This window comes from Vicugna pacos, chromosome 7 (assembly GCF_048564905.1).
Source record: "Vicugna pacos chromosome 7, VicPac4, whole genome shotgun sequence".
Classification (NCBI taxonomy): domain Eukaryota; kingdom Metazoa; phylum Chordata; class Mammalia; order Artiodactyla; family Camelidae; genus Vicugna; species Vicugna pacos.
Genome location: NC_132993.1, coordinates 11,288,261 through 11,313,241, shown reverse-complemented (window position 1 = coordinate 11,313,241; position 24,981 = coordinate 11,288,261). Strand labels below are relative to the sequence as shown.

Sequence of the window (24,981 nt, the reverse complement as noted above, 5' to 3'; positions counted from 1 at the left end):
ACTGAGAAAATATTTAAACAAAGATTTTAGGAAGTGAGGGGAGCAGCCATGCAGGATTCTGGGGAAAGTGCAAAAGTTTTGAGGTAAGAAAGTGTCTAACGTGTTCAAGGAAGAGCAAGGAGGCCAGTGTGGCTGGAGTAGAGGGTGCAGTTGGAGATGAGGTCAAAGGGGCAAAGGGGTCTGTAGTTTTTAGAGGCCTTACAGATGAAGGCTTATGTGCAAATGTTATCTTTTATTTTCAGTGAGATGGGGAGCCATTGGAGGGTTTTCAGCAGAGGCAAGTGACAAGACTTGACTTACATTTCCATATATCGCTTTGGTAGTGTTGAATTTAATAAGGCAAAGTAGAAGCCTCAGACGAGTCAGGGTGCTACAGTCCTGCAGGTTTACCTGGAGGTAGCAGTGGAGACAGGAGGAAGTGGTAAATTGTCAAGATGTTTTGAAGGTGGAACTAGCAGAATTTACTTGTAGACTGATGTAAGAGAAGAGAGGAATCAAAAATGATTTCAAAACTTTTGGCCTGGGTAAGTTGCAGGGTCATCAGCTTGCCATCAGCTTATGTGGGCAAGACTGTGGGTGAAGCAGGTTGACCTGGGGGCTAAGACTTGGAGTTCCATTTTGGACATGTTAAGTTTGAGATAAGCTATCAAAGTAGACTGTGAGAGTACGATATATGAGACTGCACGTCAAGGGAAAGTCCAAACTGGAGATAAACATTGGGGAATTGTTTGATTGTATATGGTATTTAAAATCATAAGACTGGTATAGATCACTCAGGAAATTGATATATACGGATAAAAGAAGGCCAAGACTAAAACTTGGGAAACTCTACGTTAAGAGGTTAGAGAGATGCGGTGGAATCAATAAAGGAGACTCGAAAAGAAGTAGCCAATGAGATAGATGGAAAAAAAGGTCATCATGTCCCAGAGGCCAAGTAAGGAAAATGTTTCCAGGAAGAGGGAATGACGTGCTTTTTCAGTTGGTGCTGATATGGTCGGGTAAAGTGAGAGCTGGACTTGATGTTTGGACTTAGAAATATCCAAGTCATGGGTGACTTTAGAAAGAGTAGTTTTAGAGGGAACACTTTGCAAAAGCCAGATGTGAGTTGGATCAAGAGCCTGGGATGGAGAGAAATTGGAGAAAGTGAAAATAGACAACTTTTTCAAGGAGTTTTGCTGTAAACTGTAGGAGAGAAATAGTAGCAGTGGGTAGAGGACATGAAATCTAAATTTTTTTTAAGTGGGATATATAACAATATGGTTTTATGTTGATGAGAATGGTAAGGGGGGTGTGCAGAGAGAGAGACTGAGACAGAGGAACAGAGAACAAAAGAGAAATGATACTGGGGTGATTTTCTTGAACAGAAGAGAAAGGGATGGTAACTAGTGAATAAGTGGCTTTATACGTGAGCTATTAGAACCCGCACGAAAGTTATCAGGAAAGCCTAGGTCAAAAACAAAGTCATTTATTAATAATTTTCCAGCAAGGGAAAACCACTAAGAACAGAACATCAGTGATCTCACAGAAGGGAAGTTACAAAAGATTTTTTAAGGGTTAGCTCTTAGGATTATAAATCGGGTGATCTTTTCTGGGCAAGCTTTTGAAAATGGGCATGGAATAGGGATTGGTCACTTTTAATTGGCTTGGGAGCATAGAGTGGGAGTGGAGGAAACAGGGAACGCTTGCTCAGGGGGTAGAAAGTTTCGGTTACACTAGATGGGAAAGTTCTAGAGATCTGCTGTATGACAGAGTTCCTGTAGTTAACAATATGATATTGTACACTTTAAAATTATTGAGAGGGTAGATCTCATATTAACTGTTCGGTCACAAAAGAAAAAAAAGCAAAAACTAAAGGCCACAGGGCAACTTGGAGAGGTGTCAGGATGTCTCTGTTACCTTGACTGTGGTGATGATATCACATGCAATTGCACATGTGCAATCTCATCAAGTTGCACACGTTCAATATGTGCAGTTATTTCTATATTAATTTGTTATGGACTGAGTGTCTAAAGCCTATGCGCTTTCCTTTTTTCTCTATAATAACTTCCTGTTAGGGAACAGAGATAATGGAACTGTTTCATTTATTTATTTCTTATTGAATTGATCCTAACCCTTTTAGAGACACACCAAGAAGACTTTGCCTTTCAATTCAAGCATATCTCTTTCCTTTCTGTTAGTTACAAAATAAATTCTTAATGGCAAGTAAGTTTTATGACTAGTGCTTTGTGGTTACAAGGTAAACACCGCTGAGTTTTTTTTGTCTACAGTTTCTTTTAATAGTGTTGATGCTATAATATTATCTGATAGTCTTGCTATTCCTTCCTATTCTGGTGCTGCATAATTACCTGAAAACTTAGTGACTTAAAACAGTAATTTATTATTGTCTCTCATGTGTATGTGGGTTAACTAGGCAGAACTATATGGTGTTTGCTCAGAGCTTCTCTGGCAAGTGCAGTCAGATGTTGGCTCCCTGGGGCCCTCCCACTGGCCAGTGACACTGCCTATTGGCTGCATCAGTGGAGCACCTACAATGAGTTCCTCATGAGGCTTGGGTTTCTCCTAGTATGTTAACAGGTTCTAAGAGCAAGCATCCTCAAAGTGCAAAAAGCAAAGCTTTTTGGTGGGGGGTGGGAGGTCTCAAGGAGGTTTGGATGCTATTCTAATAAGTTTAGAATTTATTCTCAGGGCAATTGGGAACCATTGGGGGTTTTTACATCCCATTTTGAAAAGCAGTTCTTTTAGGGGATGTGGATTTAAAAGTTGTATTAGTTTTCTGTGGCTGCTGTAACAAATTACCACAAATATCTTAAATCAAAACGAATTTATTATCTTACAGTGATGTAGATTAGGAGCTCGACAGATTTCACCAGGTTAAAATCAAGGTGTCATCCATATTGCATTCATTTTGGGGGAGAATCTATTTCCTTGCTCATTTTGGTTGTTGGCAGAATTCAGCTCCTTGATATTGTAGGACTAACGTCCCCATTTCCTTGCTCATTGGTGGCTGAGGGGATCGTTTCCAGGTTCTACAGACTGCTCAAATTCCTTGCCTTGTAGCTCTTTTTTTCCCATCCTTCAAAACCTGCAGTGGGGGCGAAGTTTCTCTCTCATGCTTTGAATCTCTGCTGCCTCTTCTGGTGTCACATCTCTCTGGCCAAATATTCTGCCTTCCTCTTCTGAGGGCCCATGTGATTACATTGGTCCCACCCAGACAATATGGGAAAATTTCAAGGTCCATTAACATAATCACATCTGCAAAGCTGCATTTTCCATGTAAAGTCACATGTTCATGGGTTCTGAAGATTAAGGTGTGGACATTTTGAGGGGAGCATTATTCTGCTTAACACAGACACCATTAAAGTATAGATTGTATTTTAAACCTTGGGAGTAGAAAATATTGCCCAAGAATAGTGTGTGATTGTTTCCTGAATGTTCATCTGCTGGGAGATTACTTTACCCTTCCTTGTTCTACATGACACCGTCTCTTGGGAATCCTGAATTCTTCCAAATCTGGGACATCTGGAGAGGTGTTTTACCAAGTTCTCCACCAGAGGACTTGTACCTGCTTTCTTGACCTTGGTAATCCCATGGTCTGTGGCTAAACCAGTTTCTGCCCTTCCTTCACCTCCTCTCAGCCATCTCTACCTCTTAAGCTCTGCTGCTGCCCTGGTACTGGACTCTTCTTGGATCTAGGTGACTTCTTCACCTTGCTCTGGAGCTACCAGGGCCTCCTTTTGGACTTGATTTGTGGTGGTTGTCACTGAAGTTTCTTTTTCACTTACACCCATCCACTAGCTCCCTCCCTGCAGCATGCTGCAATCAGAGTAGCACTGAGGTGAAGCATGACCATTCTGAGAAGAGTTTATTTCAGCATCCAAGATCTTAGCCACAACTATGAGCGTTTCAAGCCCTTTGAATGACAAGAGAGGTAGCAGGAAAATAGAAGCCAACATCTACTTTGAAGCTATGGGCTCACCTGTAGTTTTGAGGCTAAGAGCATGGGACTGAGAATCTGACATTTTGGGGTTCCATTCCAGGCTCTGTCTACCAGCTATAGATAAGTAACCTCTTTTAGTTTCAGTTTTCTCATTTGTACACTGGGAATAAAAGATAACCTAAAAGGCTTGTTAAGAGCATTAAGTGAGATAACGGATGTAACCCACTACTGTGTAGGAAGCGCTCATTTCCTGTTTCGTTCTTGGTGCTTCAGATCATTTTGGGATATGGGTACAGATACAAACAAGACATAGGATACGCGTATGATACGTCCAGATGTTTGTATTTGGACATTTTATTTTGGATTTGGGGAAAATTGTGGTTTGTATCACCAATGGCAGAGTCAGGGGGATGCAGAGGGAACAGCATGGTCTCATTTGTCTTTAGCGATTTTCTCAATCCAGGGTATATACTTGTGAACATCGGTGTAGATGCCCACATCTCCTCCCATGAAGTGTCCGACCTCGATCCCCTGGAGCTTGTCTTTGCAGATGACAGTAGCAACGGCCACCTCCTACCAGGGATCGTGCAGAGAGAGACAGACAGAGACAGAGACAGACACAGAGACAGCTATGGTCAGATTTGCTCCTTACAGGAGCCCTGTAGTCAACTGGGATGAGCCCTGTCTGGAGGTAACATGCTCCTTGTCATGAGAACACTGAATCGGGATGCAGGAAGCTTGAGTCATTTATCTAGCTTTACTGTCACTAGCCTTCTGTGACCTTGAGAAGGTCAGAGAAAACCCTTTCTAGAACTTAAGTATAAAATGAGTAAAAAACTCCATTTATTTGAATTGGTGAAGGCAGTTTCATTGTATGAAAAGTCTGAATTTTTTTTTTAAGCAATACCCATTTTCACTGACAGCCATGTGAATAGGAACCAGGAGTTACTAACTGCGGTACTGCCTGATGCCCATTAACCGACACATTCGTCTGTAAGGAGAGCCCTTTGCTGGAGCCTTATCAAACCTCCAAGAATGATGAGGATGAGGCCTTTCTATTTTTTTAAATATCATGATTAAATAGCTAACTAGACATATATGAGTAAGTGAAGGCTGAATATAGAGAAAAGATTACCCCAAAAAGTCGATTGAGCACTTTCACAAATTTAACACATAAGGAGTTCCTGTGGCTTCTGCCCTGTTCCACCTCCTGGCATTCTGCATCAGACATCACGGGGGCCTCCAGGTTCTGCCTTAAATCAGGGTGTCTGCCTGAGAGAAGACAGGGATAAAAGACCTTCCGTTCACGATTGTTATTTGGCCCTCCAGTCACCACCCTCTATTTCGACTGGTGTTCTTTTTGTGTATGTGTGTCAAGAAAACAATGAGAAAAAGGGAAGAAATGAGCTTGTGCATGGTAATGAGTTAATCCTGAGAATCTTGAAATAGGCTTTATGTCTCTTTAAAAAGTAGGGTCTCAGTTTTACTCTGTGTCCTATCTTGGAGAAATTAGAGGTGTCCTAACTCAAATTCAGGTGTCCTCTACGTGTGCAATGAGCCCGTATGGGAGGGAGGAGCACAGCCTCTTTAATGTGAATTGTGCTCTGACAATCAGGAAGGCTGTGGCCTCTGTGCAGAGGCTGCCAAAAGCCCTGAAGAGGCAGTGGAGCATTAGATACTCTGGGAAAGGAGCAGCTTTGGACTTCTGGGAGGGTCTCTTTTTTGCCTCAGACCACTCATGTAGTATCTCCCTTTGGTCTCCACCCATTCTCCTCCCTTCTCCGCCGTGCAAACATGGGTGCTCCTCTTCAGGGATAACGGATGACCCCGATTTCCTGTGGGAGGTGCACTCACCGATGTTATCTTGGCTCCAGTCCAAACCTGAAATCAGACAGACGGTGCCTGGCTTGACGGCCTTTGTGGCGAGGGGAAGGAGCTGGACTTTGTGGTTGAGGTTGGCGGGCTTAGCCAGCTTAATGAGCATGAGGTCATCCTGGGGGGAACTATGACTGTAGTTCCAGTAGCGGATAATCTGGATCGGGTTCAGTATCTGCTCTGTCCCATCTCTGACTCTGGTCCTGAAATTTCCTAGCATCACTTTCAGATTTCTGCAGGGGTAAGGGGTTGGAAGAAATATCGTCGTCATCAAAGCTGATACTGAATGTTGCAGGGTGCCAGGTACGGTGCCAGGTGCTTCATCTGGATTCGGGATTACCTCATTTACCACTCACAGCAAATCTCTGAGCTGGATTCTATTTTGAATCCCCATTTTCCAGATGAAGTAATGGAGGCACATAAGGGTATTCACCCACGGTCACACAGTTAAGTGGTGGAGCCTTTAACCACTATGTGTTCATCTAATGTCTGTAATGTAGCAGAGAGGAGAAGCATGCAAGTCATAGAAATACTATTTTCCCTCCTCCCTAGCTCTAGCCTGTCCAGCTGGGCACTTCCATTCTGGTGGGGGTGAGAGAATGAGATGACTCGAGTGTTGGCTCTCTCCTGCTGGCATCATCAGAGCTACTGACAACCCTATTTCATCCTACTCTGTACTCCGGAAGGTGGTACATGTGAATGAAATCAATGGGCTTTCTTGTCCTCTGGTGTCTAAGTGGGTTTTGGCCAATAAGAAGCAAGAGAAAGTATTTGGAGGGAGAAGAGTGAGGCTGGAGTATTTGTCCTCCCATCTTCCTTCCAGCAGGGTTGCCACAGATTGCCTGCTGGCTGTTTATTGATTAAAGGTTACAGCTCCTATCAGGCAGTCTCTCCACGCAGAGCTTTCTCTCCCCTGGCCCCTCACCTGCTCTTTATTTCCCCTTCCCGCCTTGTAATCATTCTCTCCCCCCATCCCTTATACTTCTAGGGGTAGTAACTGCACCTTTCTAATACTAAACCTGGGGGGACTGAACTGTTCTTTGTGTTTTCCCTGTAACTAGACCATACCTTTGTTGTAAGTTCTTTTTATAAATTCTCGATCCAATCAAATTTGAATTTACCATCAGTTACCTGCTGGTCCTTAACTGACAAAACACATTCACATGGCCAGTAAAAAACTTGAAAAACCTATGGAAGACTGAGGAGGCATAATACGTAGAGCAGGGCTCCTCGGCAGTGGCACTATTGATGTTTTGGGCTGGATAATTCTCTGTTGTCGGGGGCTGTCCTGTGCATCGTAGGGAATTCAGCCGCATCCTTGCTCTCGCCTCTATTGGCTAGGTAGATGCCATTAGCGCAGCCCTCCCCTCACCCCTCCCTCCAGTGCGACAACCAAAAATATCCTCAGACTTTGCCAGATGTACCCTGAAGGGAAAAGTGCTTCTGTCTGAGAGCCACCAATGCAGAATGAGTACTAGCTGTTTTAGTGGGTGAAGGTGCCCAACACTCACGGTAAGTAGCAGTGAGCAGGGGCCAGCACCCAGCTGCTTTTGATGAGGACACCCACACAGGGGTTGAAGTGGGACTTGAGGTATACCAAATAGGGAGCATGGTCTTCCTTCTGCGCGGATGAGTGAGCGGACAAAAATGTCCCTGAGAAAATAATATACATAAGATGTTCTTAGAACAAATAAGACAGTCAACAACTTCCTAGCTGAAAAGAGATATGCACGATTTTAAAGAAGTAATCAGTTGGCCAGGAAATGTGAAGATGTTTGACATTTTTTTCTAATAAGCATGCAAATCAAAGTGACATACCATTTTAGCATGATTTATAATAAATATCAGAACTATGAATGTCCAATACGATAATGTTGGACATTGAAATGAAAAAGCGCATGAATAAATGGAACATCATATATATTAAAATTGTATTTATAAAGAATATTAAACAGCAAAGGAAATATTGGTAACCTTTCTTTAAGTTAAAAAATAATAAAAATGTACATTTAATCCCTTAATCTGATTGTCTAAAAAAAAGTAAATAAACAAAAATAAACCATTAAAAATAAACATATGAAACGTGGAAGTAAGTTAGGGAATAAATTCAAACAAAGCATTGGCAAGTGTTGACTGGGAGGTGAGATTATGAATGATGTTTATTTTTTCTACTTTTTAGTATTTCCAAATCTTCTAGGATGAACATGCGGTGCTTTTATAAATGAATTATCAAAAAGAAAAAAAAATTAGAGAAGAAAGGAGAGGAAGGCTGATTCTAGTCTCCGAAATAGTGTTCTTGTCTCAGCTGCCCTTGGTTCTTATGCCAGTCCTCCCAAGCCTAGGCCTGGACCTCTGTGTGGTCACACAATTAGAAACCACAAAGGGAAAAAGGTGGTGTATTAATAAGGAGAAGAGATATTGAGCGCTTGTTCTAAGTGCTTTACATGGATTTATTCAATCTTCACAACAGCTCTATAATGTAGATTAGTAATATGCCCACTTTGACTGTAGAAACTGAAGCACAGGTAGATTAGTCAACTTGTCCAAGCTCACAAGGCTAATTTGCGATGCAACCTAGGCAGTCAGGGAGTGGTGGGAAAGGCCTCGCCTGCAAATTCTGCCATCAGAAGAACTTCGTGGTCGTCAGGGAGTGCAGGAGGAAGGGCCCTTGCATTTGACCTTTCGTTCCCACCTTCTCCACTCCCTGCCTTCTGAGTCTGTAAGCTTTTGAAAAAGGGGGGAGATCAGAGGTCTTCTGTCCTTGTGACTACACTGAGACTTATCCACTGTGTGATGGGCCCACATTTTGGAATAACCAGGGTGGAACACTCACTGTTGAGCTTTCTCCAAGGCAGGTGTACACCATAACGTACCCCTTAGCTTAGCACAGGGGGCTCAGCCTGTCTTGAGAGCGTTTGACTGGGGTCTGAGCAGGGAGACCCTTGTTCTGCTCATTCTGCAGTTTTTCTTGCCTCTCTTTTTGCACCTTCTGCACATCCTGCATCTGCCTTACTCCATCCTACATTAGCCTGTTCCTTATAGAACAGAGCAGAAGGTCATGGATACATACCAGCAAGGATACTCAAACAGAAGATAAATTTCATAGCAGTCCAGATCTTTCCCTGTGAGGTGTGGAAGGTCAGAAGAGCATGGACCTCTCAGCTCAGTCTTCTCCTCGGGAACACCTGGGAGAATCGTGGATGTGGTTGGGGATGCGGACATGTGGTGAGGTTGGAAAGAAGCTCTGGGCAAAAACAGGGAGGAAGAAGAGGGCTCCCTACAGACAGATGGAGGCCCTACTGCTTCAGGGAAGGTGGAGAGGGGGGAACTGTGCCTCTATTGGGGTCTCTCAGGAAGGACAAAGAAGCCTAGTTCCTAGACTTCTGGATTCAGGTCCCTCTTTGCTGTCCCTAGAAGTCCATCTGCCTAAAAGTAGTTCAACTGCCTGTGGGAAAGGGAGCTCTAGGCTCAAGACTTATTTCCCCATGGAGTTTCTGAGGCCAGGGCTGTGGAGGACAGGATTCCCCACCTTAGTTCAGGAAGGCAGTGTCCCTTGGTTTACTCTGAACCCCTCGATGGTTACTTATACTTCCCATGAGCCCCTCCCATCTTTATTACACTGGCTTCATCTTTCCCTGTGATCACTATTTCATCATTCAGCCATCATCACCAGCTTGGTCTGGTTGTTGTGATCAGCAGCTTTGAGCTAAGAAAATGTGAAAATAAAAAGCATTCATAGAGCAGTTTTGACAGATGGGGAATGCTTTATATTCTAGATTACATTCGATCTAAGATCTACTGAATGATTGGTGACAATTTAGAAGGCAGGACCTCTAAATGCTATTTACCTCATGAAAAGATTTCTCACCTAATCATAGACTGCCACTGTCATTGGATAATTGGGAGCACACTCTAACAAGAAAAAGAGCAGCGACGCTAATAGCTCACATTCATTGAGCACTTACTGAATCCCAGGCACTGAGCTAATTCTTTACAGGCATTGTTGGTGGAGATTTTATATCAGGTTAGTCTGAGATGTAAAAGTAAACACTTTGTATAATTCCGAACATTCAAAATTTCTTAAACCTATAATCTCATTCCAGTGTCACAACCACCCTGGATAGAGGACAGGGCTGGGGCTGGTATCATCCCCCACCCCAATCTATGGGTGACAGAACTGAAACAAAGAATTTGAATGATTTTCTCAAAATCACACGTGACTGAAAAGACTAGAAGTCGAATCTATGTATGACTGGATGCCCACAACTTTTCAACCACATCCTCCAGACTTCAGCTAATTAACCAGCATCCATGGATCTTGGAAAGCTTTACAGTCCCTCACACAAATTCCCTGAAATGCAGAATGAAAAATTGGCACATACTTTCCTGAACCTCACAACAAACACAGGGGTACGTTGGAAGTTGGGCTGGTTTATGAAATACACTCGAGGTTTGAAGACAAGATGGAGTTGTGGAAGGTTTTCTGTCGTGGGACTGGGCTTAGTTAAAACAGGTAAAACTTTGAGAAAGAGATATGCTTTACTTTCAGGTTGTTTTTCCTAGATCTTTTGGAAAGATTCTGGGCCAGGAAGGGAGTTTGAGGCTGGTTTTGGCGTACGAGGACTAAGAACAGAAAAGCAGATTTTCTGGAGGAGTTGGCGCTGGGAACCACTACCTGTTGATGAGTTTCAAACTGGTGTCTCTAGCCCAGAGCTCTGGTCCCACATATACAACTGCCTCCTGTAAACCACTGTTTGCATCTTTTTTCTGCTCCTGAAATTTAACAAGTCAAAATTAAACTCCTCATTCTTCCAGCCTTTCAAATTCATTCTTCTGCCTGTTTTCCTTAGTTTAGGAGAAAACTCTACCTTCCACTTGTTTAATTTTTCTGTTTTTGCGACCACACAACCCCAAAGTCCATTCTACTTCCTGAAATCTCTTAAATTCATCCATATCTTTCCATTCTCGCTACTGTCACCCTAATCCAAGTCATACTCTTGTCTCGCTTGAACTAATGCATGTGATTTTCTACTGTTGCTCAACTTGACATTCTTCTACTCAGATTTTTTTTCTAAAATGTAGCATCTCTGAACCTCAGTTTCCTTATGTGCAACATGAAAAACATAACTTCTAAGTTTTAAGACATAATTTCTAAGTTTTAAGAACATGTGAAACATCCTAAACCTGTGTTAGAGTGAGTGGAGTTAACCAAGTGAAGTGAGGTGGATTGTTTCAGACAGAGGACCCAGCCAGTGGACTGGAGTGCAGAGGAAGGAAGTGGACTGAGTCATTTGATTTTAGAAATGACCCCGGTCTGGGTGAAGGTCAATGTTTATTCTCTCTCTGGACCCTGGTTACACCATCCCAGCAGGAGGGGAGTGCTGACTCATAATACCTCATTGTGAATAGGTAGGGTGAGGTTAACTTCCCTCCTCAACCACGCTGACATCTTTTGGGTGAAGATGGAGCTCTGTCACATGCCACTTACTGTCACCAAATAGGGGCGGAAGCTCAGCTCCCTCTGGCCCCTGCTCACACCAAAGGGGTGAAGGGAATTGAAGATTTGCATAAACTAGCACATTTCCATATTGAAGGTTTGGGATTGAAACTCAGCTCCCCACTGGGCTCTGCTTTACCAAGGGATGGAAGAAGCAGTGTGCTGACCAGCTCTGCCTTACACAGCCTTGTTCAGTCTCGTTGTTGTCAGATGGTGGTGAAGGCTCAGCAACCTGCTGGGTCCTCGGGACGCAGGGCAGGGCGTGGTGGAGGGAGGGAAGTAGAGCCCTGTTAGTCCAGCCTCGCATCTCCCCCTTTGCCCTCCTTGCCACTGGGTGAGGCTCAGCTTTCCCCTCTGCCCTACGCACACCAGCCTGGTTGGGGATTTGGAGTATTGCCTGCTTCCACTGAGACTGGGGATGGAAGGTTAGCTCCCTGCTCAGCTCTGGTGAAGCCATGGTGGGTGGGCATTTTCCCACTTTTTTTAGAGTGGGTGTTGTCCAAAAGATTTCCTTTCCGTTAGACCACCCTTTCCCCTTTCCCTTAGCTAAGGGGAGCAGGGTTTTGCTTGGAGGTTTTGTTTGTTTGCTTGCTTTTGGCCTTTGCCTGTCGGTGGTTCTGGGTTGCAGGCTGCTCCTGTGCCCTGTCCTGGATCTATGGAGACATAAAAAGTAAATGCAGGGTTATTGCTGCCATGTTTTTCCTAAAGTCCCCAGGTTTCTCGCAGTCCACTGTCTTCTTTTCAACGTTCAGAGTCTGCTTGTTCTGCCTGTTGTACAAGGGTTTTTAGTTGTAAAAGAGAGGAGCTGGGAGGAATGGGGTACTCACTCCATCTTGGATCAACTGGGAGTTGAGCTCTAATGTTTTGAGGGGTAGAAGATGAGAGACCAGTAAAGTAAAAACAATGTGATTTTACACAAGTCAGGGGAATCTATTTCTAAGAGGAGGGAGTAGTTATGTGTTCTGTGTCTGTGAGAAATTAAGATATATCAAAAAAATAAAAAAGAAATTAAGAAAGTTAAAGCTGCAGACACAATGAAGACAGATAGTTGCTTTAGTATGGAGTTAAGATTTGCCCAGCTGAAGTATGACTCAAGGACGTTAGCACAAGGGAGTTCCAAAGAATAATAAAAGCATAGTTCAAATGATGAATAAAGGAATCTAACTTGGGTAGAGAGGGAAGTAGAAACTTCTAGACAGGGTCTGACTGGAAATGGAGAGGAAAAAAAGAGTCAATATGTAAGTTTCCAATGAGCTGTTAGAATCAGTGACTTTGTAAAGCTCTGTTCCAAGTCACAGTACTTTCGGTCCCAGGGCATCAGGGCTTTGGTGGGAAGAAACCTGGACATATGTAGAGTCAATGACCAATATTTAGTTGAGGGGCTCATCCGGGTCCATAACTCAGTTGTAAGTAGGACAGGACCTGTTCTTCAGCTTTCCTTCGAAGTCCCAGTGGCTTGAAAGGACTCTGGGTATCTTGCTGCTAGAGATAAGTTGGAGCTAGTGGTAGTGCAGGCTTAAAAGCTAACAAGAGATGGTCTGGAATCAGGGATACACTGTGGGAGTTAAATAGACTTAGATTTATATCTGTTAATCCCAAATTCCTAATCTATCCATCCTCACCCCTTCCCCTCCTGGTAACCAGTTTGTTTTCTATGTCCGTGAGTCTGTTTCTGGTTTGTAAATAAAATTTGTGTCTTTTAATTTTTTAAGATTCCACATATAAGTGACTTCATATGATATTGTCTTTCTCTGTCTGACTTCACTTAACATGATAATCTCTAGATCCATGCATGTTGCTGCTAATGGCTTTATTTCATTCTTTTTGTATAATTATCCTCCTATAAAAGAACCAAATGTGTGTGTGTAGCTGTATATGTTTTATGTTTTGTTCTGTTTTTTGTTGTTGTTGAAGTATTGTTGACTTACAATATTATATTAGTTTCTGGTGTGCAATGGGGTGATTCAGTTTTTTATATATATATACACATACACACACACACATATATATACATTTTCTTTTTCATGTTCTTTTCCATTGTGGTTTATTGCAGGATGTTGAGTATGGTTCCAACCTGTGCTATACTGTGGGACCTTGTCGTTTATCTATTTTCTATGTAGTAGTTTGTCGCTGTATACGTTTTAAAGAGACATACTATATCCAAATATAGAAGGTAAACACTGAGATTTTGTGCCACCAGTATGTATTTTGCCTATATATTTTCTAAGTAGCATGAATTTAAAGATTAAAAGTCTACTTTACATAATAAAGAAAAAAAGACTTAGATTTATGTACTGGAAGACCTTAGAGTAAGAAGGAATGGCATTACGTATGCCAGTGGTTCTCAGCCTTTTCGAGTGTCAGAACCCCTTTTAGTCTTGAAATCTTTTGAATCTTTTTATGATAATTGTTATTAAAACCTTATGTAATAACAAAAAGGGTGAATTAACTCTACATGTTAAAGCAATTTGTCCTATTATCAAAACAGTGTTTAACTGGATTTCCTGTCCACTCTAGGGAAACAGATCTCACATCCATCTTAACTGCTGCCACGTTAGCACAAGCCACATCACTTCTGGCTAGGTCTGCTTTATTTAAGCCTGTTTCCACTCATGTCTAGTCAGAAGCAAGTGATGTTTAAAAAATAGAATTGGATCATATCACTCCCATACATCAAATTCTTCAAAATATTTCTATTACATTTAGCATAAAATACAAAATTCCTGACTGTGGCTTCGAAGACCTGATTGATGATTCCTGCCTCCCCTCCAGGCTCATTCTAGGCCAATGTTTTCCTTGCTCTCTATGCTTCACTCTCACTGGCTCTTTTCAGATTCCTGAGCACTCCTAGTTCTTTCCCGTTTTTGAGCCTTTGCACATGCAGTTCCTCTCCTGGAAAACTCTTTCCCCTAAACTTATGGCCGTTTTTCCTCATCTTTCATGTCTCATATTATCTGTTGCTTTCCCAGCAAGTTCTTCTTTGCTAACCAGACTAAATTAGATCCTTCATTTACTGCCATTATTTATTCTTTCTTGTAGAACACTGTTACTGTCTCATCACAATTTGTAACTATTCACTCATGTGCCTGCTTATTTGTTTATTGTCTACCTCCCTCATTTAATGAAGACAAAGTCTGCTTTTGCTTGGATACCTCTTTATATTTAACATCCAGTGTATTGCCTGGTACATATAAATATTTAGTAAATTAAAAAAGTAAATGCATGCATATATAGATTTGGAATAAAATACACATGTATGTATACATAATATTAACTTTCAGTCGTCTCATGATGCTTGCTTCACATATGGATCCATAAAACTGTTGCATTAATTTCAGAAACTTCCAGTGGACCCCTGCACACAAAGTGAGCTCTACCCTAATCTCTCATTAATTCATTTGTATAGTACATATGTACTGAGATCCTACTATGTGCTAGGCATTGTGTTCAATGCTGGGGATATTTTATAAATCATTGTTCCTTCACTATTTAATGTGTAGATGAAAAACCCATAGACCCAGAAATATAAATTGACGTAGCAAGAGAAGCCCAAACTGGAACATAGATTTTAAAAATTGATAGTTTCTTATTTTCCTGCCTCCTTTCCTAAACTGGGGAAAGCAGGATATGATCTAACTTGTTGAACCCACTAACAAAATGCCACCAAGAACACACCAGTAATTTTTTCTTTTAATGAGGTTTATTTTGCTTTATGCAGCAGGGAGAACACACTTCAGAGAACCTCAGAAGTGCCCCAGCAAGGGGGAGCTGGAAGGAGTGTCTTATGGGGTTTGAACTTGCGCTGGATAATTCTGAAGATGAAGTTAGATGTGTGGGGTCAGTTCAGAATTAGATGCAGTCAAGAAGAAGCAATTTGGTAACTGGGTACCTCAAAAGTCTTTTTTAGGAGGTAGGAGGATTAATTAGGGCTAGAGCTGTCACTGGTAAAGAAACAGCAATAGTAAAAAGAAGGGTGGTTATCAGTCACTATCTGATGTTAGTTATTTGGGGGGTCATAGAGAGGGTTTGTCTGTCTTTTTCTGAGCTTTATTTTGCACTTTCTTAACATAAAAATAAAAATGTTCTTGAAACTGCATTAGCAAGAAATAACATTTATTGAATACACACATTATATGTCAAACATTCTTCCAAGCTATTTACATACGTTAACACATTTAATCTTCACAACAACCTTAAGAGAGAAGTTCATTTATGATCTCAGTGTACAAATAAGAAAGTGAAGATATAGAGGTTTACATAATTTGTTCAAGTTCATACTAGTAGTGAGGATAGAGCTAGAATTTGAATCCAGGTCCCTATTTCCAGAGAAAAAGTACTGTACTATATTTAAATGCCCATCGGTACAAAGTATTTTCATGCCAGAATTAAAGTGTTAATTTTAAATTTATTTAATTGTCATGGTGACTGGCCTCACAGCAAGCCTGCAGTCCACTAGTAGGAAAAGGTTGCTGTAGAAAAGACTGCATTGCTGTGACTATGGATAGAACCAAGAAGCCTTAAGAGTTTGTGAGATTGGAAATGAGCTAAGCCATTCTGAAAAGCTACAGACAGGGTGAGGAGAAGCAGGGAGGTCCTGCTGAGAAGAAGTACATACATAGGATTTGGAATCAAACTAAAGTCGGAATCCTTGAACCAAGCATCATTCACTAGTTGTGTGGCTTTAACTAAGTTTCCTAATGTTCTTACTCTGTAAAATAATATAAAAATTATCCACCCACTTTTTTTTTCCTGTGAAAATTTAAAAGTTTTCTAAAGTACCTATATCACTTAGTACAGTGTTTGTACAGTATGGAACTCTACTACCACAGGGCAGGCTAGGTGATTAATGTGGTAAATACTTGTATTATCTGACACTGGTGTCTTGAAATCTCCGTAACCACCCCAGGTTCCCTTTACTCAGCGGGATTGTATCCCTTGAGTCTCCTCTTTCTGTGTTCCAGGTGTTATTTCATTTGTTAGTGAAGATACCAAAGGCTTAAGTAGTCTTTTCTACTTATTATACTTGAAATCCAGTAACCAGTCTTGTATGGGGACTCTGATTGCTCCTAAGTGGATGATAACAGCGGCACACTGCTTCTTACCATAAGTGATGGGGAGCAATCTGCTCTGTTAAGGCTTCAACGCTGGGACTCAACACTTCTCATGGAAATTGTGAAAAACCCATGCTGATCAGGAAATCCTAAGAATTTGATGGTGAAGGGGAGGGAGCTCAGCTACCCGGATAAAACCTAACTACATAGCCTTATGTTTAACATGTTCAGAAAGGAAAAAGTAATATGGTATAATATATCTCACATACATAATAAAAATAAACCTGCAAATTGTTCTTAATGGTTTTAAGATTCATCTGAACTTTTGGATTCATCCAAACTTTTATTTTTCATTGCTATATAATATTTCAACGTGAATGTCACACAATTTGGTTCATTCTTCCCTTGACAGATATTTGAGTTATTTCTAGTTTTCTACTGTTTTGAACAGTTACTTTAAACATACTTGTACCATGTACCTTAAAAATATATATCTGTGTAGCAGTTATTCACTGTAGTCTAATAAAGTATCATCCCAGTAGGGAACCCTGAACAGTTTAGATCCTCCCATGTTGTATTCTGAAATAACCACTCTGTATTTCATTGATTTTCTTTTGTTTGGTGATCTCTGAGGCAGGATTCAGAGTTTGGCAATGCAACATGAAGGAGTAGGAAAAGTATTGAAGTGTGGGTGGAAAACTTGTTAAAAATCTGAGAGTTTGAAGTTTAAGCTAAAAGACATTTGAATTTGGAATTGACTGGGAGGCCAAAGATTTAAAGAAGTGGAAGATTCTCTCAAGATATGAGGAGTAAGTTGTGTTTTGCTTGTGTGTTTTGTGTGCATGATGGAGATTTGTAAATGACGTTGAACTCTGGGTGAATTCTCAACTCCAACAATCATTGTCAACAGAAAGTCAAGCTGCAAATATTTATGTTTTAAATCTTAAATTATAAGCCTAGTTAAATCTTTCTAACAACTAGTTTTAATGTTCATGGGTACATTTTATGTAAGTTACTTTTTACAGTATATATGAAAAGATTCATGCTAAGTACAAATTATAGAATGGAGATCAGTTTGGGGAATAGGTTTTTGTGGATTTGTTGATACTTTAAAAGAAAAAGATTTGATTTCTGGGGAATTGGGACCAATTTTCTTATCTAGATTTTAAGACTAGAATGCCCAAAGCAAAAGTATGAAGGAAATTACAATCCTTTTTTAAAGTGATCCGTGAAAACATTGTTACTGGAAATTGAATAGACTTGAGTCCTTGATTCTGGAAAATAAGGATTTGATTGTCAGGCCTATATTAGGTTCTGAACCTTAATGCCATATATTTGTACTTATTAAAATTTTTTTCCATGAAAACTACATTAGTAATATGATCTTCTGGTCTAGTTGGGAGTTGATTTGAAAAATGTGATATTTGCATGGGACTGTTTGAATCTTTGTTTTTTCAGTTTCCCCTCCTGGATAGGATTGAAGCTAGAATTTTCCCTTTTGATAAAGGAATAAAAAGTAAACATGTTATTTGTAAATTAATGATTAGTGCTAGAGAGAAAGTTGAAATACTTAGAATACATTATAAGCCTAATCCTAGGTAGCCATATAAAAATATTGATTTTTAACTGTCTTCTAAACCTGTATTCACATTGGTTTTTCAAGATATTTTAAGTTATATTTTCCCTTTTCAGGGCTGCTTCTATGGCACCGCTTTTTTTTTTTTTTTTTTTTGTAAATTGAGGTGTAATTCACAAAGGGCTGCATTTTTTGATAAGGTTTTTTACAACTATGGTTCATGTTTTACTCTAGTCTTCTAAGAAGGGCCATTTTACTTTTTAGAGTCACTTCTAATGTCATGTGGTATTTAACTTTGGGGACTATTTTGCATATGAATGCTAATTCAGATTTAAGCTTAAGTCATCACTTATCTCTCCATGAATGTTGACAATGGAAGTAGTACCTTTCCTGTAGTTTCAGTTCTTGACTGAAAGGCTGGGGAAAGGAACTTCATTTTCTTTTTTTGCATATATCAGGAAAACAGCTATTGTGTGGTTACCTTGTTGACCTCAGCAGATGAACTGGACTGATAGTGTTAATTCAGATTTAAGAAATTATCTGAATCTGGGTTTGTGTAGATTTGTGATCTACATGTAATATTAACTAGATCAGATAGATTTTACATTTTCATATATGTACATAGGCCCTTCCCACTCATCAACATCCATTAGTTTATGAAACTTGTAAGCTGGCATCGAAACGTTGTAATGCTTTGTTGCACTAGTTTTATAAGCTTTTACAGTGCCATACATGTTATGTTTCAGAGACAAACCAAAGGTTAATTTCTCAAGGTTCTTACTGTTTGCTTTAGCAGCATTTAATGGGAGATCTTTTATATACATTTGTAATAGATGAAAAATAAACCAGATTGCAAATCTTTTTTTTTTTTTTAAATTTTAAAGCAAACCATGTACCAAGTTTTTGGTACAAATTGTGTAGGATAAGTTAAATTTAAATTGCATTCTTTTAACCAGTATGAGTGTGTTATAAGTATAGTTATGTTGAAATAAAGTTTTAAAAAGCAGGGAAAAAAAGATATATATGTATGTATGTCTGTGATATATATTTTGTACATATATGTGTTGATATATGCACATATTGGTTTATATCTCTAAGTATACTTCTTGGTATATAACTAGAGTATGTAATTAGGAGCTGAATTGCTGGTCATAGAGCATGCAAATGTTCACTTTTACATACCCTCCAGCAGTTTATGAGTCCTTCCAACATTGGATATTATCAAACTTCTCAATTTTTTTGCTGATTAAGTGTCAAATATCTTATTATGGTCTGAATTTTATTACCTTTACTAGTAGTGATAATTAGTATCTCCCCCCTTCCCCACCATCCTCCTCCTCTTCCTCCTTCTGACAATAATGTTTCTTTGGGAAAATATTCTTTTATGTCTTTTGAACATTTTGTGTATTAAATTTTTAAAATACTGCTTTGTAGGACTTCTATAAAGGCTCTAGATATTACTCATTTGCTAGTTACATATGTTGAAAATATCTTCTTCCATTCTGTGGTTTGATCTTCTCTTTATGGTGAATTTTGATGAATAAGAGCTCTTAACTTCAATATAATTTAATTAAAACGAGTTATCAGTCTTTATCTGTGATTACTGAGCATTGTGCCTAGTTGAAAATATCTTTTATGACCTCAAGATCAGAGAGATATTCCTTTACACTTACTTCTACAGATTTTAAAGTTTTGATTTTCATATTTAAATTTTACATAATTTGGATTATAATTTTTGTGAATGATGTGAAGTAGGGATCCAATTTCATTTTTTTTAACATTTTTTAAGCTAAAAATCCAAATATCGTTTGTCAGTGGTCCCCTTCTTCCCCAGTGATTTACAGTGCCTACTCTGTCATTTGTCAAAGTTCCATCTGTACGTGGGTCTGTTTCTGGGTTGTTGCTGCTGTTCAGTTGGTTTATTTATTATAGACCACAATGCCTTAATTATTATGCCTTTATCATAATTTGTGATTTCTGATATGGTAGCCCAGCCATCTTATTCTTCATCAGGAATGCTTAGGAATTCTCTTACATAAATTTAAAAATTAGCTTGTCAATTTCTATGAAAACCTCTGTTGGGATTATTTGGAATTGCTTTGACTTTTTATATATTGATATTTTTCTGATATTGATTGTTCCTAGCCATGGATCTGAGATAGCTCTCTATTTATTTATGTTTATCCCTTTGATGCATTTCAAGAGTGTTGTATTATCTGCATACATTTCTCACACATATCTTATTAAATTTGTTCTTAAAGTGCTTTATATTTTTCTATCATATTTTAATTGAAGTACTTGCATACAATTATATTTTCTGTTTATTAGTGATGATGGAAATGCAATTAATATTCAGAAATCGAAGGGAGCATATGTTTGGTGTAGAGGACCAAACAGACTGAGATGATCCAATGAGAAATACTGCAACAGTCAGCAAAGACAACTTGGCCAAAGACAAGTCATCTCCACCTGGAGGCCCAGCAAAATCCTTTGTTCCAAGCAGATAAAATTAAGTATGGTAGTTCTCAGGAACACACAAAAAACAAGACTAAGGAAAGTCCTTATAATCTTTTGTAAATGTGACCCAAAGCAAAGTTTGTCTGAAGGATGCTGCTCTGATGAGCTCTTCTGAACTTGTCAGTCCCTGGGGTTGGCTCAAGAATGCACTTACCAGGCCTATTCCTTTTCTAGTCCTTTAGACTTTATCTTATAAACTCCAAACAAACTGACAAGAACAGACGGAGAGACAGATGGTACTGCTGTCAGGAGGCAAAATAAACTTAGCAGTTGGGAGTGCACCAACAAAATTTATGCTCAGTACCAATTTGTACTTATTTCACTAATGTGGTTGGGGAGATCCCTGAGAGGGAGACTCAGGGGTCTCAGAGGAGTGTTCTTTCTGAACATAGGGTCTTGAGCCATGTTAGTGAGTGGATCTCAGTTGGATTTCAGTGGAACATCCAGGATTTTTGACTACTGTTCTCCTAAAGGACCCTCAGAAAACCCTGTTAATTCAGCAAAGTTTTGATTGAGATGAGTAGAGCATAGTATATTTGGATCCTCCCTAGCTTTAAAATATTTCAACTCTATAAAATGTTATTTATTTCATTTGTACAATCTCCTATTTCCTGTCTCCCCCACAACTCCCAAAAGAGCCTTCCTAACAGAACCTACTACTTTCAGAGAAGCCGTGACTATCTACTCACATGCTTCTTTCAGTTGTTTCTAGATCTTGAATTGGAGCTTCTCCCTGGAAATATGCTAAGATTGGAGACCAAGCTATTGCGTTGTTTAACTCCTGGAGACACCATTCACGCTATAATCTATGTGAATGGAAACCCATTGAATTGTATAGTGGACAACCTACATGACCACATGTGGTGGCTATGCATAAAGGGTCAAATGGACAGAGATGAGAGGAGAAGGTTTAATGGGTCACTATGGAAGGAAACTCTGTGTGTGTGTGTGTGTGTGATTAGCCTTGTGATGTGTGATAGTATCAATCTTTTTTTTCTCCTTCATTTTCCAGAGATCTCCAGGTCATCTTAAATGGTGGTAGCCAGAGTTTTCAAGACTTTACTGGGGAGATTCTGCCTTATGAAAAGATCATTGTTCACCCAAACTTCACTGTTACTTCTCCTAAAAATGATCTTATGCTGATCAAGTTGTCTGTTCCTCTTTACCTTCTTTTCCATCAGCATTTTTCAGTTGCCTACTGTCAAGGCAGAGAATGTTAGAAATTGCCCGGTTTACACCTGCTTAGAGAATAAAGAATCTTTTGGTGAGTGACTGTCAAAAAGAAGAGTTAGCTGCCTCCTTAGATATATTCACATCTTCAGGATCTCTGAGGAACTAGGGGAAGGAATTGGAATGTATTTCTAAGCACATGTGCAAAGCTAGAAAGAGAGCAACAAATTTGGAGCTTCAGAGTGCTTTGGGAATCAAATCTTAAATCAAAGTGTTGCATGTATCTATCACATGGGGCACACATTGCAGAAATCTGGGATTCAGGGACTTATGTTTGAGTTTTGGTTCTGCTATTTATTCTAGGGTTATTGACAAATTCTTTAACTTCTTTGAATCTTAATTTGCAAGTTGATGAAAATTATATTTTTCCTTTATCTATCACCTTACAGCGATATGGTTATCAGTTACAGTGATATGGTTATCAATTACAGCACGATGATAATAGCTACCATTTGTTGAGCACTAATTATGTCCCAGGCACTTAGTATCCTATACATGTCATTTAGTTGTCATCATACATCAAGTAGATAAGTTTTCTTAGGATTAATTATTTTTAAAAAATTATTTATTTTATTATTTTTTGGTGGGGGGAGGTAATTAGGTTTATTTATTTAGTTAGTTTTAGAGGAGGTACTGGGGATTGAAACCAGGACCTTGTGTATGCTAAGCATGTGCTCTACCACTATACTCTCCCGTCTAAGTTTTCTTAGGATTTATATCTTATAAATGAGGAAATGAAGACTTAGGGGGATTAACTAATTGTCCAAGGTCACAAACTTGATGATGGCAGAGCTTGGATTCAGATCTTGTTTGATGTGTGGAGTGTCTTGGTTGGTACCACTCTGTGATGCTGATCATCTTTCAAAGACGATAAGTGAGCAGGAGGATATGTTTAATCCATGCTATATTCCATCAGTTCTTCCTCTGAAGCCCATTTTCACTGAAAAGAGGCCGTGAAGGAGAAAAAGGCAAGATGCCTTATGAAAATGCAAATTGGAATGAAAGTCTCCTTTATTTCTCGTACTTAGGAAATTCAAGAAGTAACCTGTATAATTTTCAGAAAAATTATTGGGTGAAAAAAATTACTGGGTGAAAAGTTTCTTTAAGACATGTTCTGTATAGGAAGCATAGCACAAATCAGAGATAAATGACAGGTAACCTTCTTATCTCATTTGCCTATAAGCTCAACCCTCTTTGCCTTTGTGTCTCCATTACCTCTCATCCTTCATTGAGGGTCTATATTTCGCAGTCAGGCTGAAAGCACAGAGAGTTGAAGAAAGATGACTGTGTCTCACCCACCCTGTGTTAGAGATGAGAGAAATAGATTTTTTAGATTTTTATATCTTCCAGCTACTGTTTTGAAATTTCTGTCTAGGGATGATTGGGAGGTAGGGGTAGTCAGTGCAGCGGCAAGAAGCTTTCACACTATTATATCTGGGGCCCTTTTGCAGGTCAATATACTAGCGTTCATTTTTTTCAAGTGTTAAGGAATTCCCAGACGGGAGGGAAGTTCTGATCCCCTCTGCTCTGTCTGGCAGGCGGTCAGAGCTGCACCAGTCACATGTGGCAGCGAATTACATGGAGTTATATCTGGGCAACCGGATGTATTCTGAGAGATCGTGTTGTTGTCTTCACTGACATCCACAGCTACATGCCATGGATCAAGAACATTATGTCTACAAAATAAGCTGATAGAGAACTCTACTGACACCCTTACATCCCAGCCGATCCATGACAACCACACTGAGTATTTCAGTCTCAGTTTTTCCTAGGATCTAGGCTTGATTGGAGTTTCGAAAGAGATCATTAATGACTCCTGGGTGTTGGCAATCCTCTCGTTTCTCTAACTGCTTCTTTGCTAATCCCCAGCTCATGAGTGAGTGTTTATAACGATGAAAACATGAATGCTGGTCTTAAGAAGTAGAGTTCACCCAGGAAGCTTTTTGGATTCTACCAACTCAGACACTTCTGTTAAAATACTCACTGTTTTATCCTGAGAACACAGAAAACAAGTAGAAATGATGGACAGTAACTATCAGGAGTCTATTTGGGCTAGATGCAACCACATAACTGAATAGTATTTGTCTGAAATGATTTAGCAATTCTTCTAATGACCAAATGTCTCCTGGGTGAATGAGTGTGTGTGTGTGTGTGTGTGTGTGTGTGTGTGTGTATCTATGGGGGTTGTAGTTAATGTTTCCATTGGCTACTTAAAAGATCTATAGAATTCAAATTTTGCTTAGGTTGTCTGAGGCCACTAAAAGGTCAGTATAATTTTTGGATTAAGGATTTCTGTATTTTGAGGTACTGCTGTAATGCATATTACAGATATTGAAGATTTCATGAATGGTAGGGTGGGTTTTTTCCAATACACTTTCCTTCCAGTTCACTGATTTTTTATTCGCTTAAAAATCACACATACTTTCTTAAAGGGGAACAAAGTGATAGAGTTCATGAGGATTTTGCTTGGGAGTGTTCATCCGTGACCCTGAATGTACCTTCTAGGCCATGCAGGGATTCATGGGCACACACTTCCATCCACAAGCACACCCAAAAGACACTTGTTTGTCATTCCAAAAGTGTGTTCTCCACATACGAAGGTTCATTAATCCATGATAGATTAAACTGATTTTGAACCAAAACCTGTTAATTTTCATATAGAATATTGAGCATTCAAGAAATTTCAGAGTATCTGAAATGTAAAATGCCGTTTTGTTTTGTCCAGTGCTCTGAAGTACTGGGATTCATTTGCTCAAACTGCTATACAATTGATATAAATCACTGACTTTCACAAAGCTTCACAAAATCAAAACTGTCCTTCCTTTTGAGACTATTATGGGGACCAGATATAATGTGATGAATGCTCAGTGTGCTTAGGAGGGGTTCAAGAATTGGCCACAGTTAGTAATTTTAACAGTTTCCACGTGTTTCACCCTTTTGTTGACTTAATTCCTACTCCGAGTTGTTGGAGATACTCTCCATCCTTACCCCATATTCCAGATGGTGTATTGTCCTGAGCAAATAGCAGCCTGAACTTTTCATTGGCAGTATCTTCCCAACAACCTACCCATACTTTTGTCCTCACTTTTCCAGTCACACACACCTGACTGCCTTCCTCCGTCTGTGGTTGTTCTAGATTGAATCATGCCCTTTAATTCTAAGCCTTTCTGATTGATTGGGTCATCAATTCTTCAACTATTGGGCATTTTTACTTCTTCATGTCATCTGGATTTGAGTTTTCCTGGTATGAATTCCCTTCTCTCCATCTCATCTCACTCCCTGCTATAAAAAGGAAAGG

At 39.7% G+C, this 24,981-nt stretch overlaps 1 protein-coding gene and 1 pseudogene across 1 annotated transcript; one reads left to right on the top strand and one right to left on the bottom strand.

Annotated features, from left to right (window-relative positions):
* Nucleotides 1-4,260: 4,260 nt before the first annotated feature.
* Nucleotides 4,261-9,375, bottom strand: PRSS37 (serine protease 37). Its single transcript, XM_072965387.1, has 6 exons — nucleotides 9,342-9,375; nucleotides 8,883-8,997; nucleotides 7,324-7,465; nucleotides 5,792-6,045; nucleotides 5,073-5,209; nucleotides 4,261-4,510 (listed from the first exon to the last, which is right to left on the bottom strand). Exons 2-6 carry the CDS (start codon nucleotides 8,914-8,916, stop codon nucleotides 4,370-4,372), a joined length of 708 nt encoding a protein of 235 aa, XP_072821488.1. The 5' UTR covers nucleotides 8,917-8,997; nucleotides 9,342-9,375; the 3' UTR covers nucleotides 4,261-4,369.
* Nucleotides 9,376-15,137: 5,762 nt separating this feature from the next.
* On the top strand, nucleotides 15,138-23,370 carry LOC102541144 (serine protease 58-like; annotated as a pseudogene).
* The last annotated feature ends 1,611 nt before the right edge of the window (nucleotides 23,371-24,981 follow it).